The sequence below is a fragment of the Hemiscyllium ocellatum genome, chromosome 37 (assembly GCF_020745735.1).
Source record: "Hemiscyllium ocellatum isolate sHemOce1 chromosome 37, sHemOce1.pat.X.cur, whole genome shotgun sequence".
In the NCBI taxonomy this organism is placed as follows: Eukaryota; Metazoa; Chordata; class Chondrichthyes; order Orectolobiformes; family Hemiscylliidae; genus Hemiscyllium; species Hemiscyllium ocellatum.
In genome coordinates, this window is record NC_083437.1 from 24932689 (window position 1) to 24949625 (window position 16937).

The window sequence follows — 16937 nt, forward strand, 5'->3', positions numbered from 1 at the left end:
TCATTCTTGTCCCATTGAAATTTGCTTTCCCCAGTGCTTCTAATTCTGCATTGTGCCACAAGAAAAGTACTGCATTAATTACTCTATCAAATGATTTCATGATTTTGAGTGCTGCTATTAAATTGCTTCATCTTCTCTGCTCTAAGCAGAACGATTCAACTTTCTTTCCATATGCCCAATGATATTCTTGTAAAATGTCTCTGGCTCTCTGCAAGGATGTGGCACTTATCCTCAATCAGGTTTTAGAATTACACACAATGTCCCAACTGGGAGATAACTAATGACTTAGAAGGTTTACCATACTTCCCTGCTTTAGTATTCACACACCTTCTGTAATTTTGAACCAGTTTTCTCAACTCTCTTGCCACCTTCAAAGATATGTACACATCTATGCCTCCAGTCCTGTAGCTCCTGCACCTAATAGAAAATCGTGCCTTTTGATTTCATATTATCTCCCCATATTTTCCATACTCCAAAGTTAACTTGCATCTGCCCACATCAACAATCTATGTCCTTCTGGCAATACTCCTCACTTTTACTAAATTTCCAAGTTTTGTGCCATCTGTAAATCTGGAAGTTATGCAGTTTTCCCAAGTCCATGTTAAATATATAAAACAATAGTGGTTGTAGAACTGACCCCCTGAGAAACACCAATGTATATTTCTCTGGTTCTTTGTTCTAAGAAGGCTTAGTTAATGATTCAGGCCCAAATCCATGGAAACATAAGACTACAAGATCAAGTTTTATGAGCGTTATGTACATGGATGTATGTCCTACTGTTTGCATGCTTCGATCTATAGATGAATAGCACAGATCACGCTCCGCTTCAGACACTCACAGTTAAAAGGTGTCGACCCTGCTTGAAGTCTTTGATTCCAGCCAATCGAGTTAGCATACACTCAAGACCACCACACTGAGCCATCACACCTGCCATTTTATATACCTCCTCTTCATCCTCTTCTTCATCTACACAGAAAGAACATTGCTTAAGAGAATGGTGGCAAAAACAATTGCAATGAATGTCAGGGTAGAAGAAACATTTATTGATTTACAGCATAAGCTGGGACAAGAGGTAAGGATGGAAAACCTAAAAATACAACTATTATCTGTGTGCAAATATTGTTATTACCTGTGGTGGAATCCAATGATTCAATAAATTCTTCAGTTGCATCTCCAAGAAGTCCTCGCATTCGGTAGATTATACGCATCGGCTCACCCTGTGCAACATTAAAACAAATTATTCACTAAATAGCAAAGTTATGGTACACAGTTACACTTGGGTTAAACATTAAAAACACTTAGAGGGGTTTAGGCACTTCTGTTCAACTCATTTTAATTGGTCAATTAAGAAAAAAAGTGTTTCTCTGAACTTGATCTAATCAGAAATATTATATACAGTACCTCTGAACATACCTTTAAACCAGAAGACCTATGTGCTTCAAGATCACATTCAGAGAACCTACAACCCCAATCAGAAGCCAGTTGTGCCTTTAACAATTGTGGATTTGTATCCCTACCTGAAACCCACCTCATTTACAGAGGAACCTCAATTATCCGAATACCAACTATCCGAAAATCGGACTTTCCAAAGGAGATCGCGAGGTCCCAATGGAAACATTACATCAAAGACGTGTTTCCAACAGTGATCGCTTCTTTTGTTTACAGTGATTAAACAGGCACCGTCTCCAAATGACTGTCTGTCCGCCCTCTCTCTCTCCCCACACTTTCCCTGGAGTTCTACACAGGGGTGTACTCTAAACCCCACTTCCCCACATAATCTCTCCAACATTGTCCTGTACAGGGCAGAGGTGGAACCTGTCAAAACGTTGCAGTAAAAAGTTGTGTGTGGGGGCTGTGGCTGCGCACTATTTGGAGACTTATCCACAAATGCAGCAGCAGTCTTGTTGTTGGCGGCTAGTCTAGCTGCCCCGGAGAGGGGGAGAGCATGTACGGGGTTGGGGGCAGTGTTGGGGCAGGAGGGTGTCGGGAGCGGGGTCTTGCACACTGTGTGCTGCTGCAGTCTCCTGAACGGGGAGCAGACTTTTAAAAACTCCGAGCCCCAGAGGAAAGACATTTAATCGATTATCCGAACGAAATAGTGCCTGCCCATCACATTCGGATAATCGAGGTTCCCCTGTACTGATAACTCTAAATTGCTGGCTTGCACTCACCTCATTGGCTGGACACCAGACCTTCTTGTACACTTCAGCCACTGGAAGGTCCAAACTGATTATTTTGTTGTTAACCAGGAGCTAAGAAGAAAAGCACAAGTCTTAGATTATCAATACTACTTTTAATAAAAGTTATCCTGCAAACTATAAACTTAACCAATTCACAGCAGCTAAGGAGAGCAAGTTGCTTGGCTGGTGCCAAGGTTAAGGGCATCTCCTCTGAGCTGCAGGCAAGTTTGGAATGGGAGGAAAAGAATCTAGTTGTTGTGGTACAGGAGGGGAACCAATGACATAAGTAGGACTAAAACAAGGATTATGCTGAGGAAAGTGAACAGCTATGGTGCTAAAACAAAAAAAAGCACAGCCAGAACGGTAATCTGGTTGTACATCTGCTCATTCAGCTGGTAGATTTCTTTGTCACCATACTAGGTAAAGTCATCAGTGAGCCTCGGAAACACTGGCGTTCTGTCCTGCTTGCTATTTATCTGTCTTGATCTGTTCTGGTGGGTGTTATCACTTCCTGCTCTTTTTCTGAGAGATTGGTAAATGGGGTCCAAATCAATATGAATTTAATGGAGTTCCGGTTTGAATGCCAGGCCTGTAGGAATTCTTGCGTGTGTTTTGTTTAGCCTATCGCAGGATGGATGTATTGTCCCAGTTGAACTTTGTCTCTGTGTAAGGATGCTAGTGATAGTTGGTCATGTCTTTTGGTGGCTAGTTGTGCTTATGTATCCTGGCGGCTAGTTTCCTGCCCGTCTGTCCAATGTAATGTTTGTTGCAGGTATGTTGTATATGATGTTCATTTTGTTGGTTATTGGTATGGGATACTTTAAGTTCATCAGGAGCTGTTTCAGTGTGGTGGTAGGTTTGTGTCAGAAAAGACAGAAATATTGTAATCTTACTGGCAGACAAAGGATGCCTTCCCAGCTACCTTCCGCCCCACCTCACATTTATCTCTCAGCTCCGTTCCCCACCCCAACATTCCTGATGAAGGGCTTTATTTGAAATATCCACTCTCCTGCTGTCTGATCTGCTGTGCTTTTCCAGCGTCACACTCATAATCTAGAGTCCTGTGCTAATGTTCCAGAGGCATGGGTTTGAACCCTACTAAGATAAATGGCGAAATGTGAATGCCACTAAAATCTGGAATTAAATGTGAATCAAATGATGACTATGTAACCAATACTTATTGTCATTAAAACCCATCTGGTTCATTAATGCCCTTTTAGGGAAGGAATTTGCTATTCTTACCTGGTCTGGCTGATATACAATTCCAGACCCTTAGCAACATGGCTGACTCTTAACTGCCCTTTGAAATAGTCCTGAAAAACTTTGTAATGCCGTGATAAGTTAAGTTATAAAAACAGACAGATGTAGAAACCAGAAACAAACAACGGCAAACCTAGATCAGGAAACCTTGTAAAGTCCTCCTTACTAACACATGGAGGCTTGAATCAGAAGTGAGAGCGCTGTCCCACAGACTAATCAGACAAAAACTGCAGAAAGCTACAACACAAAAGCACTTTGGGATATTTGTGCACAAAACATCAAAGCTAGCACACAGTTGCAGCAGGTGATCAGGTAGGCTAATGGAATATTGGCCCTTATTTCAAGGGGTTGGGTGTATCAGAGAAGTCTTACTGTCCAAGGAGCTGGTGAGACCACATATGGAGTACTGACAGCAGTTTTTGTCCCCTTATTTCAGGAAAGATAACATTTCATTGAAGGCAGTTCAGTGAAGGTTCATAAGGATGATCCCTGGTATGGAGAGAATGCCTTAGAAGCAATGGGACTCCACTCAATGGAGCAGAGAAGAATGAGTAGTGACCTTATTGAAATATATGGGATTCTTAAGAGGCCTGACAGGGTAAATGCAGATAGGATCTTTCCCCTCAAAGGAAGAGTCTAGGACCATACTGCATGGTCTCAGAATAAATAAGTATCAAGTTGAGACTGAGATGAGGAGGAATTGAATACCTCTCAAAGGATTAAATACCTTTAGAATTCCTTGCCAGAGACACCTGTGGGGACAGAGATCTTCTGGATATTTAAGGCTGAGATAGATTCTCAATCAGAAGGAGAAATCAAAGCTTATGGGGAAAGGGGAGGAATGTGAATGAGAGGAATACTGGATCAGCCATGGTCCTAATGATTGATGAATTTTACTCTTGGGGTCAAATGACTTACTCCTCTTCCGATTCATTATGGTCTTATGATCTAGGAGCTTATTATATTGCACAGTATTGCATGGCTGAGCACCATTAAGTGTTTTATAAACCAGCTAATAGCCACGAGAAAGTTGATAAAAAGGGGAAAATAAATAGAATGAAACTTGCCACAAAGCTAAAAGCTAAGAACCCTAACAATAGATTGGAAACAAGAGTAGTTAGATGAGATGTTTATCCCTTAGATAGAGACAAGGGATATTATCAGTGAATGAAGAAATGCCAGTGACACTGAACAAGATTTTTCTGCCTGTCTTCATGGCAGTAGTTACAAACTAGATGTAGAGAGAAACTGAGGGGCTTGTAAGAATAAAAGAGCTTAAGGTAATTTGGATAAGCAGGGAAAGGTATTGGACAATCTCAAAGAACTAAATCTGACAAATTCCCAGAATCTGATAGCCTTTATCATTTCAGAAAGAGTTAGCTGCAATTACTGGATGCACTGGCTACGACTGTCTAAAATTTTCTCAATTCTGTAACAGTGACAGATGTTTAGAAGTTCACCGTTAGAACTGTTACAATTAAGGGAACTGCCATCAACTTCTTCAGACACAGTTTGGGCAATATACTCAAATATACCTACATACTGGGCACAACTGTAAAAATAAATAAGGATTGTAGCCTTCTCTTTAAACTAAAAGATTCCAAGTCATAGAGATGTACAGCATGGAAACAGAACCTTCTGTCCAACCCGTCCATGCCGACCAGATATCCCAACCCAATCTAGTCCCACCTGCCAGCACCCGGCCCATATCCCTCCAAACCCTTCCTATTCAATTCCCATCCAGATGCCTCTTAAAATGTTGCAATTGTACCAGCCTCCACCACTTCCTCTGGCAGCTCATTCCATACACGTACCACCCCATCATAGAGTTTTGCTGGAATCAGGTTTTTTTTTACTGTTTTGTTTCATACCTCCATTCCGCTGTCATCTTCAAGCAGTGCTACAAGGTCACAATCCTGACAAATCTTATTCTTAATGTCCCTCATTAGTGGTCCAATTCCAGGCTCATTGCTGCTGTAGGGATTTCCTGGCATCCTACCCTGCAGGAAGTCTTCTTGTTGTGGATCTTTCTCCAAAGTCACAAAGAACTCAGTCACTTCATTTTCCTCCTTTCAAGAGAGCAGATGTATTGACAAAGATAATCATCTTTGTTTTACCAGTATTGAACATCACCAATGTAGAGTTATTAGTGAGGAAACATTCTGCATAAATAGCCTCATGATTGTTACAACAGCACTTCTTTATCAACATTCAGTTACTTTGCCTCTATTCTGAAGGTCCAATTCTCTCGCCCTGGATATATGACTTCTGACTGAGCCATTCATGTATAGTTCTTCCTGTAGGCCAGATAACTGATCTAATGTTAAAAAAAAATACTTTCATGTTTCCTTTTGTACTTACTGGGTAGATGATGCTGCATAGTCTTTCAAAGATGAAAACTGGTGTTCGGTAATCATCAAGACTGTATCGTTTAGCAGTCTCAATACAGACAGCCATGAATGCCTTTGTTTCAGACTCTGTACCTACAGAAGTGAGGGTTAGAATTTAATCAACACTATAAACAAAGTATTTTTACTCCTGAGAAAACACCAGACTCAAACTTTCAAACAGCTTTAAACACATCATCACATGCTGTAAAGCCTGTCATCTCTAGAACACCTGTTTAACATAGTCTATTTACTCTCAATGCCATGAACCCTAATGTTGTGTAGCAACCTCTTACATGGCAACTTACCCGTTTCTAAACTTCCTTCCACATACTGTTTTTCTAGTTTGTTAAATTGAGAACTAGGAACACTACAGGTTAAGATAAAGTCCACCTGTGAATGGTGTAAGTGATTTAGGACATTGTAACATTAAAAGAGGCAGCTTATAATATTGTTAAGGAAAGTCACAGCCTGAGAATTGGGAAGTCTTAAATGTGAGCAAAGAATGGTCAAGAATTTGGAGAGAGAGAGAAAAAAAAAAGAGTGTAATCAAAAACATAAAAATAGACTGGAGTTAATAAGACTACATGCCAAGAGAGACAGCAAGAAAACAAATGAACTACAGGCCCTTAAAAGTTGAGGCAGGAAAAATTATAGAGAGCATCAAAATGTCAAAGATGTTGATAAACAGTTGTCTTCACAAAAATAATACAATAAAATACCACTACTAATGGACATTTGGTCCCCAATAAGTGAAGATCTTACTAATATCAGAAATTGATATTAGTAAAGCTAAGCACTAGAGAAATTAATGAGCTGGTAAGCTGACAAACACCCCACATCTGATGGCCCATAACATAGGTTCTTGAAGAGTTGACTGTGGAAATAACAAGGGCACTTGCTGGGACTGTCCAAAATTCCTTATACAGTTTCTGTGGATGGAAGTTGCAAATTTAACATTGCTATCTAAACATGGAAGAAAACAGGGAACCACTGGCCAGTTAACCTGTTGTCAATCATCAGGAAACTGTAGGAATTTATTATTAATGAAGAGATAACAGGACATTGAAGACCACATCATCAGCATAGCATTATGAAAGCAAAATCGTGTTTGACAAAGTAAAGTTTCCAAAGATGTAACTAATAGTATATTACAAGGGAGACTAACAAATGGAATATAGTTGGAGTTCCAAAAGCATTTAACAAGGTGTCACTCAAAAGTCTATGCATGAAATGAAGGCACACAGGGATGAGGAATCTCTCAGCGTGAGCAAAAGATCGAAGGAAATGAGACAAACAGTCAGAACCTTCAGATCATTTTCAGATTAACACACTCTTCCTAGAGGGGTGCTCCAACGATCCGTATTGTGACATCAGCTATTTATAATCTACATTAATCACTTGAAAAAAAATGTAATGAGTGAAAATAGTTGAAAATGATTTGAATATTGTGTCCAGTTTTAGGTGAATCACTTTAAGGATCATGTCATTGTTGTAGAAAGGTTCACTAAATTATACCAAGTACACCAATGAGACCAAGGCTTTAATTCTGAGTACACACTTAGCAAACTACAGCTGTTTAGTTGAGGAGATCTAACAAAGATCTTCAAAATTAAATTTAGGAAGAATTGTTTCAGAAAGCTAAGAAGTATAATAGGTTAAATGTTTGTCTTCCACGTATCAAAATTCCAAGTCAACATGTCACTAAAAAAAAAGAGAACCTGCATATGTAGTGTTTTTTTACAATCTCAGGATGTAAGAAGAGAGGGGGAGGGCACAGACAGAGAAATGGATGGAAGTACTGATCTTTGCTCCCCCTTTAAAATTAAACTTAAGTTTGAGCTCAAATGTGCTTGTGTTACTACCTGTCGTCATGTCTTCTAACATCTCCAGCAACATGTCTTGTGTCTCATCAATCAGTTTTGTTCGCTGAACCACTAGTTTTCGCAGACACAAGTAGCCATTCAGGACTGTGCCCACCAAGCGGCTCTTGAAGTGACGTTTTATTGATTCCACCTCCACAAAAGATGAAAGTAGACCTGCAAATAGGGTAGTGAAATAGTGAATATGTCTAATATATAACTACCAATTTGCACATTAGTGTGCAACGCTGCTCTGTAACTCTGTACACCTCACCTGTCAGGCTTTTTAAAGCATATCCCTGCTGAAGGTCAGTACTAAGTGTTGCCTCCTCCAGTGCCAGTAAATGGGCAATTTCCTGAAACAAAACCAGGTAACATGAGCATCAAAACTGAAGCATTCGGACACAATGGACAATAGCAATAAAGCAATTAAAGCAGGGATATTCTTTTCATTCTTCATTTTCATGAAACCATCAAATTCACTCAAAGTGGGAGAGGCACTGATCCTTGTTACCTCCTCTGATCTCATTCAAATAGTAGTTTTCATTATGTAAGTTTAACAGTGTGGTTATTCTATTTGGAGGGCATCACAGTTGAATCCACTTGTCCTAACATGATTTCCACGCCTTCCAATAGGAGTCAGTAAATAGCAACAAGAGCAGATTGACTTTTATTCTTCCGTTAACCCAGGAGATGAATCTTAAATTGCAACCACACTGCCACTCTGGCAGAAACCAGTTATCTAAACTATCTTAACAGAATTACTAAGCAAACTTGCTCGTCAGCAAATCCTTTGGGTTCCTTCTCTTAAAAACGACTCCTGCTTCTGAAGCAGAATCTCATCTTATAAATTTAAATTTGTTGTGCTGTTACTGCCTTGACCTGTTAAAAAAAATAGCAATTAAATCTATAGAATTATGAAAATGTGAACATCCCATGGTTAACAGAACATTGGTGAGACTAATACTAATGCTTACAAGCAACCTAAAATTCATAAAGAACTGTGAATCAGGTGGAAAATTAGATTTACACTAAGCAGAAACAAGAGCAATACAATGAAAATGAATAATCCTAAAATCTGAGGAAAAGTCACTTGTATATTAAGTTTACTCCTCTCTGCACAGACCCTGCTTGACTGGCCGAGTATTTATAGCATTTTTTTTAAATTCAAAATTTATCTCCCTTTGGACAAGTTAACTGAGTGGGCAAATGCATGTCAGATGTAGAATAACGTAGCTAAACATGAGGTTATTCAGCAAAAGCAGGGAGGCAGATTATCTGAATTGCCATAGATTGGGAAAGGATGAAATGAAATGAGACGTGGGTGTCTTTGTACACCAGTTACTGAAACTAAGTATGGAGCTTCAGAAATCAGTGAAGGAGGCAAATAATACATTGGACTTTGTAGCAAGAGGATTCAAGTACAAGAGCAGAGATGTCTGACACATACAGAGACTGGATCGAAGACTATATACACTAGAGTTTCGAAAAGTGAGGGGTAAGTTCATAGAAACCTAGAAAATTCAAACAGGACTAGACAGGATAAACACAGGAAGGATGCTCATTTTCACAATGTGTCCAGAACCAGAGGTCACAGTCTAAGGATATGGGTTAGGCCTTTATGACTCAAACGAAGAGAAATGGCTTCACCTAGAGAATGGTGTGCCTGTGCAATTCTCTGCCACAAAAACACTGGATGCTGTTTTCAAGAAGAAATTAAATAACGTGTTTGGGACGTTATTTCGGGATCAAAGGGTACAGAGAGAAGGCTGGAACAGGTTACTGAGTTGGATAATCTGCCATGATCATACTGAATGGTGGAACAGGCTCGATGGGCTGAATGGCATGATCATGATCCTATTTTCTCTTTTCTTTAAAGTTCATGACCATTTGTGGTTAATTGAATAGCATAGCAAACACATTATTGCGCAAACATGCTGATGGTATGCCAAATTCCAAATAGTTCAAATTCACCCTAGCTTACAATAGCATAGCTTTTAGTATGCTTTGAAAGTCTAATTAAGTTACAGAAAACTCTGTTCCCACAGTACTTGAACTCTGCACACAACAGAAAAACATTGACAACTGGGCCCAACCCTTTCAAGGTATTCAAAACACCTGTAAAAAGGCTGGCATTTCAGTGAGGGTGGGATCGTCCCATGATAGGTCTTATTAACATTTACTCAACAAAATTACATTTGAAAACAAATATGTACACTGAATCAACCCTGACCAGAATCAACCCTCTCCAGACTACAGCTCATATATTGACCTCTCAAATACAACTAGCATAGTGACAACTCTGAAATGTCACTTTGTTTACTACAAGTGATCTAAACCAGTGTTGTCATCAGACTGGTAGTACACATCTGTTGCTAAACTTGTCTCTGAGCTAATGAACCTTAACAATGCAACAGACTCCCAGGGGATTAACTAGCAATTGGTTTGGTACCTAATATCAACGAAAGATAAAAAGACAATGATCACCGGAGGCAAATTATGCAGGGAGGGGAAATGAGACAGAGATTAAAATCTTGGAAAACATTTTTCTTAGACATCTGGGCAGAAGCCATTTAATTGGTGAGTTAAGTAGGGTGGAGATCGAGATCTGTGCCAATCATGACATAATGTTATGGAAAAATAGTTATAACATCTGAGATTTTGGAATAAAAGCAAAATTGGCTTGTCAGAGTCAGACCTTTGTGATCAGGTTTCCAATGTATGGCAGCACTCCTCGAGCTGCCAGGTAGATTTTCCAATGAGCTGGTTTGATGAGTTTTTGATAGAGTGCAAGATATTCTGCTGCACACTCTCCAGCAACACTTAGTTCATCCAGGTAACTAGCAATACAAATGCAAAAGGTTAAAATCATTCATCACCATTTGAAAACCGAGTAGCAGTTCCAGTAATTCTACTCGCAAACATTTGTCTCCAAAGCTGACCACTGATCATCACGGAGTTAACATTCGTGAAAACTACAAAGTGAGTCAGTGGCATTTCCTCAGAATTAGGCAACTCCACAGCAGCACCCAGATTAACTTGGAACCACCCTCATCCTGGTGTTTGTAACAGTGGCAAAAAAGCAATGTCTTCCAATTTCAACATTGAAAATTCAATAATTTAAGACCAAACATTCTGCTCCATTTGTTTTATTTGTTTGATGTGCTATTTCTTCTCGCAGTGAGCAGCACATTGCTGAAGGCACACCTTTTATTTCTTTACTAACATCATCACCATTCTCATATGGTTATAGAGGACTAAATTTTCTGTCATGGAGTCTCCTCCGATTTTCATCCTATCACAGGTTTTCTTCATCTTTGTCACATTAACTCCTTGCTCAAAACCTATTACATCTCTATCTTTTCCAGCTCTGATGAAAGTTACAACTCTGAAATGGTAATGCAGTCTCTCTCAAATACTGCCAAAGCCCACTGAGTATATCCATGTTCCTGTTTTTGATGCAAAAGCATGTACTCCATAATTGACATCAGTAGGAATGAACAATTACATCTTAGTAGGAAACTTAACATTCTTACAAAAAGACTGAAGAAAATTCCAAAAATAGTACTCACATCCTCCTGCTAAAAGGCTAATTTATTTGCAATTTAATTATATCTCGCTTGCGCAGCTGGTCAGGCAGCATCCAAGGAGTAGGAGAATCGACGTTTCAAGCATGAGCCCTTCTTCGGGACACAACCATAGACAAGGTTACACTGCCTAAAATAAGTCTTCCCTTGCTCCAACTTTCACAAGTATGTTGACATTGAGGAGCCTGAATAATCTACCAGAATGCCAGTCAAAATCATAAACAGTCAAGATTAGAGTGGTGCTGGAAAAGCACAGCAGGGTCAGGCAGCATCCGAGGAGCAGGAAAATCAACGTTTCGGGTAAAAGACCTTCATCAGGGATTCGTCGATTTTCCTGCTTCTCAGATGCTGCCTGACCTGCTGTGCTTTTCCAGCAACACTCTAATCTTGACTCTGATCTCCAGCATCTGCAGTCCTCACTTTCTCCGAAAATCATAAATATGCAATGCAGACAAGGTAAGAATTCTCTAACAGGCAAAATTACAATTTTGCTCCATTGACCTACGATGCTGTAATTGAGACTTCAACCTGGAGTTACTGAAAAGACTTTGAAGCTGTACTTTTCTGAATAATGAGAAAGTACCTTGTCAGGAGATCAAGGACTTGTTGCTTGCGGCTTGGGATGGTGGTAAGTGCTTCCACAATAGTACAGGCAGCCTGACGTGCAGCTTGTGTCGCTGGAGTGAATAGAACCTAAGAAACAGCAAAGTCGAATGGGTCATACATAGTACTGTGATTTCAGAACCGTAGAAAAGAGATAAGTCCATTAATTTCAGGCAACCTGCTGGCAGAGTTTCCATTATTACTGTAAGAGCTGTGCTGCTTTAACATCTGCTCATGGTAATGAACCAAAAACCAGAATGAAACCACATGATTAACTTCCACATTCGCTCTAGCATAACAAGGATGCAATATAGTTACCTAAACTTAACAAGCGTTACTTACCACTACCTCAAGAGACACCACTTGATGGTCAGCAATTTTTAAGTAACACATGGACTTGAGAACCAAAGAAAAAGACCTCAGACAAAATGTGAAACAATGCAGAAGTTACCCCAGAAAAACTGACTGCAAAATGACTAGGGATGAGAACCTCCCAGATATTCAGTTTTATGGAATGACAGAAAAAATGAAAAGGATATAGGGTGGCATTGCTGGTTAGGTTAAAGAGGAAATTAACACAACAGCAAAGACAGATTTGAGCTCCAGTGACGCGGAATCTGTACAGGTTGAGCTTAGGAAATTAAAGACACAAGCAATAAAAGGTACAGCAGAAATTGTGAGCAACTTTAATCTGCATATAGACAGGGCAATCAAATAAGTAACAATGTCATAGAGTAAGAATGCTTGGGAGTACATATGGGATGGTTTTGTGGATCAATCCACTGAGGAACTAACAGAGAACAGGCCATTTTAAACTTGGTATTGTGTCATGAGAAAGGAATAATTGGTAGCTGTATAAGGCCTCTTGGAGGAGAGCAATCATAATACGATAGAATTTTTCATTATGATGATAATAGTTCATTCTGAGACTACGGTTCCGTACCTGAATAAGGGAAACTACAAATGGTATGGAGCATGAGCTGGCTGGATAAACTGGGGAACATAACTTAAACAATGACAGTGGATTGGGCATTCGTAAACATTTAAATAGTGCAGGGAGGAACCGTAACAACTGATCATTCTAGTCATGCACTAAAATAAAATGGAAAAAGTCACCCGACCATGGCTTACAAAGGAAATTAGGGATAGTATTAGATCCAAGGGAGGGGCTTACAAATTGGCCAATAAAAACTGAAGACTAAGGATTGGGAGCATTTTAGATTTCAGCAAATGAGGACAAAGGGATTGGTTAAGTGGGAGGAATAGAATACATGAGTAAGCTTGCAGAGAACATGCAAACTAATCATAAAAGCTTCTATATGTGAAGAGAAAATGATTAGTACAGACAAGATTAGCGTAGGTCCCTTACAGTCAGAAACATGGCAAGTTATAGCAGGGAACAAAGAGATGGCAGACCAATTAAATACATAATTTGGTTCTATCCTAACAAAAGGTGGACAAAATACACCCCAAAAACATTGGGGTGTACAGGGTCAAAAGTGGCAGGAACTGAAGGAAATCAACATTCACAGATAAATGGGTGTTGAGCAACTGAAATTATTAAAACCCTACAGCATCACAGCACAGGTTTGAAAAGCGTGCAGCATCATTTGATCATTTGCAGATTATGGGCCCAATTCAATTATAATCGATGTACAGTAGCCTTACTGACATGACCCAGTGATTCTGCATTGTTCGAGTGCTGGACCTTCCCACAATCATCCCCTCATGTAGAGTTTGACTACTGTACTGAACAAAGGCTCTGTTTCTCTCTGAATTCAAGGAAATAGTAGTTGGCACAGAATTTACAGCAGAGAAATAGATCAATTAGTCCACCAGATCTCTGATGTTTATAAGATGCCATAGTCATAGAAGATCATTGGGTTGCTCATGTTAGACAGAGATGGCTGGTGGTGGTTTAACTCGAGGGTCACCATGACTCAGGCAGGGGAAGAGTTAGCTAAGTAGAGTCCGACGTGGTAACTTCAGCTGGTGCAGAAATTGAACTCATGCTGTGGCATTATTCTGCATTGCAAACTAGCCATCTAGCCAAGTGAGCTAACCGACACCCTGCTGAAGTTTATGCTCCGAATCAAAGGCGTTTCCTGTAAACAGGGAGTTTACTTGGCAGCTTCTACATTCCCTGTCTTGACCTGGAGCAAGTACATTAATTATGAGAGGTGGAAAAAAACCTGAGTGCATGTGTTACAGCTACACACGGGAGCTTAATGAAGATAAGTTCAAGATCATTGCTGGATATGACCCATGCCAGTATTGCTGTTATATCATTATACTCAGACAGGCGATGATCTTTACCTGTCTCAGCCAATTATTATGTCCTAGTTTGAGGTCCAAAGGTGAATTCCTCTTCCCACGTTTGCTTAGAAACTGCTTCCACTTCCATGCATATTTCTCCATCAGGTAGAGTTGTCGCAGCTCAGTTTTACTTTGTGTTTTGCCTTCATTGTCCAAAGCTGATGGAAGGAGGAAAAATTGCAAATCAATGTGCTATCACAGAACTTTTATTTATGCACAATTAAAGAAACTTCAACTCACTGGAATGGTTTGAAAACAAATTTGTTAATTTCACTACCTGCTTCTTTCACAACTTTATGTTGCAGAATTAGGCAATGCTTTTGCTTTGCATTCCTCAATGAAATGGAACAGTTCAAGTCACTTAGCCACCAATATATTATCTATAACAGCACAATCTTGGTACTGATTCAGACTCCTACTCTCAGTTAGGTACAGGATCCCCAGATGCTCAGGCACAGATCTTATCTTACCTAATCAAAAAGTCAACTAAACAAAAACAAGGAGTCAAACTAAGACAACAGCAGTGCAATCTGCAGATTTTCTAAGTACTGCAGTCGGATGTTGATAGACATTGGCATTTTCTGCTCAATGTGCTTCTAATCTCAGGCACACTATCAAAAGGTGCTGCTAAATGATTGAACATTTAGCACAATATATTCTACAACCTGAAATGGGGAAAGATAAAACAATGATCGAAGAAAGAAAGAACTCAGCAAACCACTTGGTCCTTAAGAGATTATTTAAAGCATGAGGATTTTATGTCTTATTTTGGAACTCTTGCTCAGCTGAAGGATTGTGCAGCAGACACAATGACTTACTACATACAGCATTCCAAATATCAGATTCCTGCTCAACGTACAACGTCAAGATAATTCTACTCTCCAGATGCAGCACACTATCGGTAGGGCCATTAAAACCTGTAACATGTTGAAAGAAGCCATGAGTGAAAGTTGTCTTTACCTCTGGCAGGCAAACATTTCTTCCATGCCTCGTATGATGCTTTGGGATCCTTCTTGAGCCATGCTTGGGCCTGTGCATGTATTTCATTACTATAGGGTTTAACAGTTGTTAGGGTATCAACAGAGATATCCTGGAGAAGAAAAAGAGCACAGTGTTAAACCTGAAATTAAGGGAAGGAGCCAGGGCAATGTACTAGATCAAAGAGCAGGTAGATTGACTCAATGTATTCATCACCAGCGAGTTGACACACCTTGTTTTTCTTGCTAGTTGGAGCAGGTGGTTTGATCAGCCGTTGAAGAATTCGCAGGCACATCAGTGTGATGTTCTCAACAACCACTGGGGTCTTAATATTCACAGCCATCAGATACAGGCTCAGAGCTACATGGAGGAAAACAAATCAGGATATTACAGAATGCAGCAAATCTTTTTGGTCAACAAGAAAGCAAGCACACAGTTTTCAATTGACCTACACAGATTTAGTACAGATGTTTGTCTTTTTTAAAAAAAAAATCATTCACAGAATGGTGGCTGTCACTGGCCAGACCAGCATTTATTGCCCATCCCGAATTCCCCAAAGGGCAAGTAAATGCTGAGAAAGGGTCACTCAACCAGAAACATTAACTCTGATTTCTCTCCACAGCTGCTGCCAGACCTGCTGAGATTTTCCAACAATTTATATTTTTGTTTCTGATTTACAGCATTCATAGTTCTTTTTTTAAAAACGAGTCAATTATATTGCTGTGGTTATGGTGTCATATGTAAGCCTAACCAGGTAAGGCTGGCAGATTTCCTTCCCCAAGGGACATGAGTGAATCAGATGGGTTTTTCCAATGATCAACAACAGTTTTACGATAATTAAATTCTTAATTCCAAACATTTTTTTTTAATTTTTGAATTCATATCCCATCATCTGCCCATGGTAAGATCCAAACCAGAACATTACTTTCATCTCTGGATTGATAGTCAAGTGGCAACAACAGTTAATGAAAATGCTTCATTATAACTTAGAATATGACTCTGCTTGCTACTACTAAACAATCTCACTGAGTTAAGCTTACCACACCGAAGTCGCAACTCCCAGCATGCATCTTCCTTTGAAATTGAATCAGTTAGTAACAGCATTTCATACTGAAGACTGCTGGCCTGAAAGTAGGAATAAACAGTTTCAGAGAAGAAAATGTCACGTAAGTGAAGGCACATGTTAGAAACTGGGTATACAAGAGAGCGTGTTTGACAGTGTACTTGATTGTGAAAGGATGTGAGAGCAACAAAACGTAAAAATGAGTCTGCATTTATCTTAAAACCAGCGGCCGTTTGTGTAGTTCTCTCAATTTTCTTCTCCTGAAGTCTTCCAAGTTCTTTGCAGTTAGGTAAGTGTTGACAGCATTCCTATGTCTCAAAGGTGTCTTAGTTGCTCATTTCCTCAAAAATCTCCCTAATTCCCCCCAAAATATTTGCATCTGAGGTCAGTATATCATTTGGCCTTTGAATACAACACAGCCAAGCCCAATCCTATCCTCAGCCCCTCTTTCTGTACAGGCATGTGGTATGTTCTGACACAACATTAGTTGCCACTGGGAGGCCCCTTAAATTGTTTATGTCTGCAGGCACTGGAAGCAACATCATATCTATATGCCATGGTCCCTGATTGCCAAATAGGCCACCAGACAATTCATACTGGAATACAATTTTCATTAAATTGTGCTGTTTTTCTTGATGTAATTTTGCCTATATCAGCATAGCTCAAGCAAAAGATTGCATAATTTGCACTAAGTTCTGCCA

At 39.7% G+C, this 16937-nt stretch overlaps 1 protein-coding gene across 1 annotated transcript in view; it reads right to left on the reverse strand.

The window, feature by feature from the left end:
- Window positions 1–16937, reverse strand: part of ubr4 (ubiquitin protein ligase E3 component n-recognin 4) — a 188234-nt gene that overhangs the window by 25994 nt on the left and 145303 nt on the right. Inside the window, exons 80-92 of the mRNA XM_060852252.1 lie at window positions 16214–16298; window positions 15406–15533; window positions 15156–15285; window positions 14196–14353; window positions 11860–11969; window positions 10388–10529; window positions 7964–8045; window positions 7693–7866; window positions 5802–5923; window positions 5312–5509; window positions 2172–2252; window positions 1130–1217; window positions 839–966 (exon numbers count right to left, since the gene is read on the reverse strand). Coding sequence (XP_060708235.1) covers window positions 839–966; window positions 1130–1217; window positions 2172–2252; window positions 5312–5509; window positions 5802–5923; window positions 7693–7866; window positions 7964–8045; window positions 10388–10529; window positions 11860–11969; window positions 14196–14353; window positions 15156–15285; window positions 15406–15533; window positions 16214–16298 — 1626 coding nt within the window. The remainder of the gene's footprint in view (window positions 1–838; window positions 967–1129; window positions 1218–2171; window positions 2253–5311; window positions 5510–5801; window positions 5924–7692; window positions 7867–7963; window positions 8046–10387; window positions 10530–11859; window positions 11970–14195; window positions 14354–15155; window positions 15286–15405; window positions 15534–16213; window positions 16299–16937) is intronic.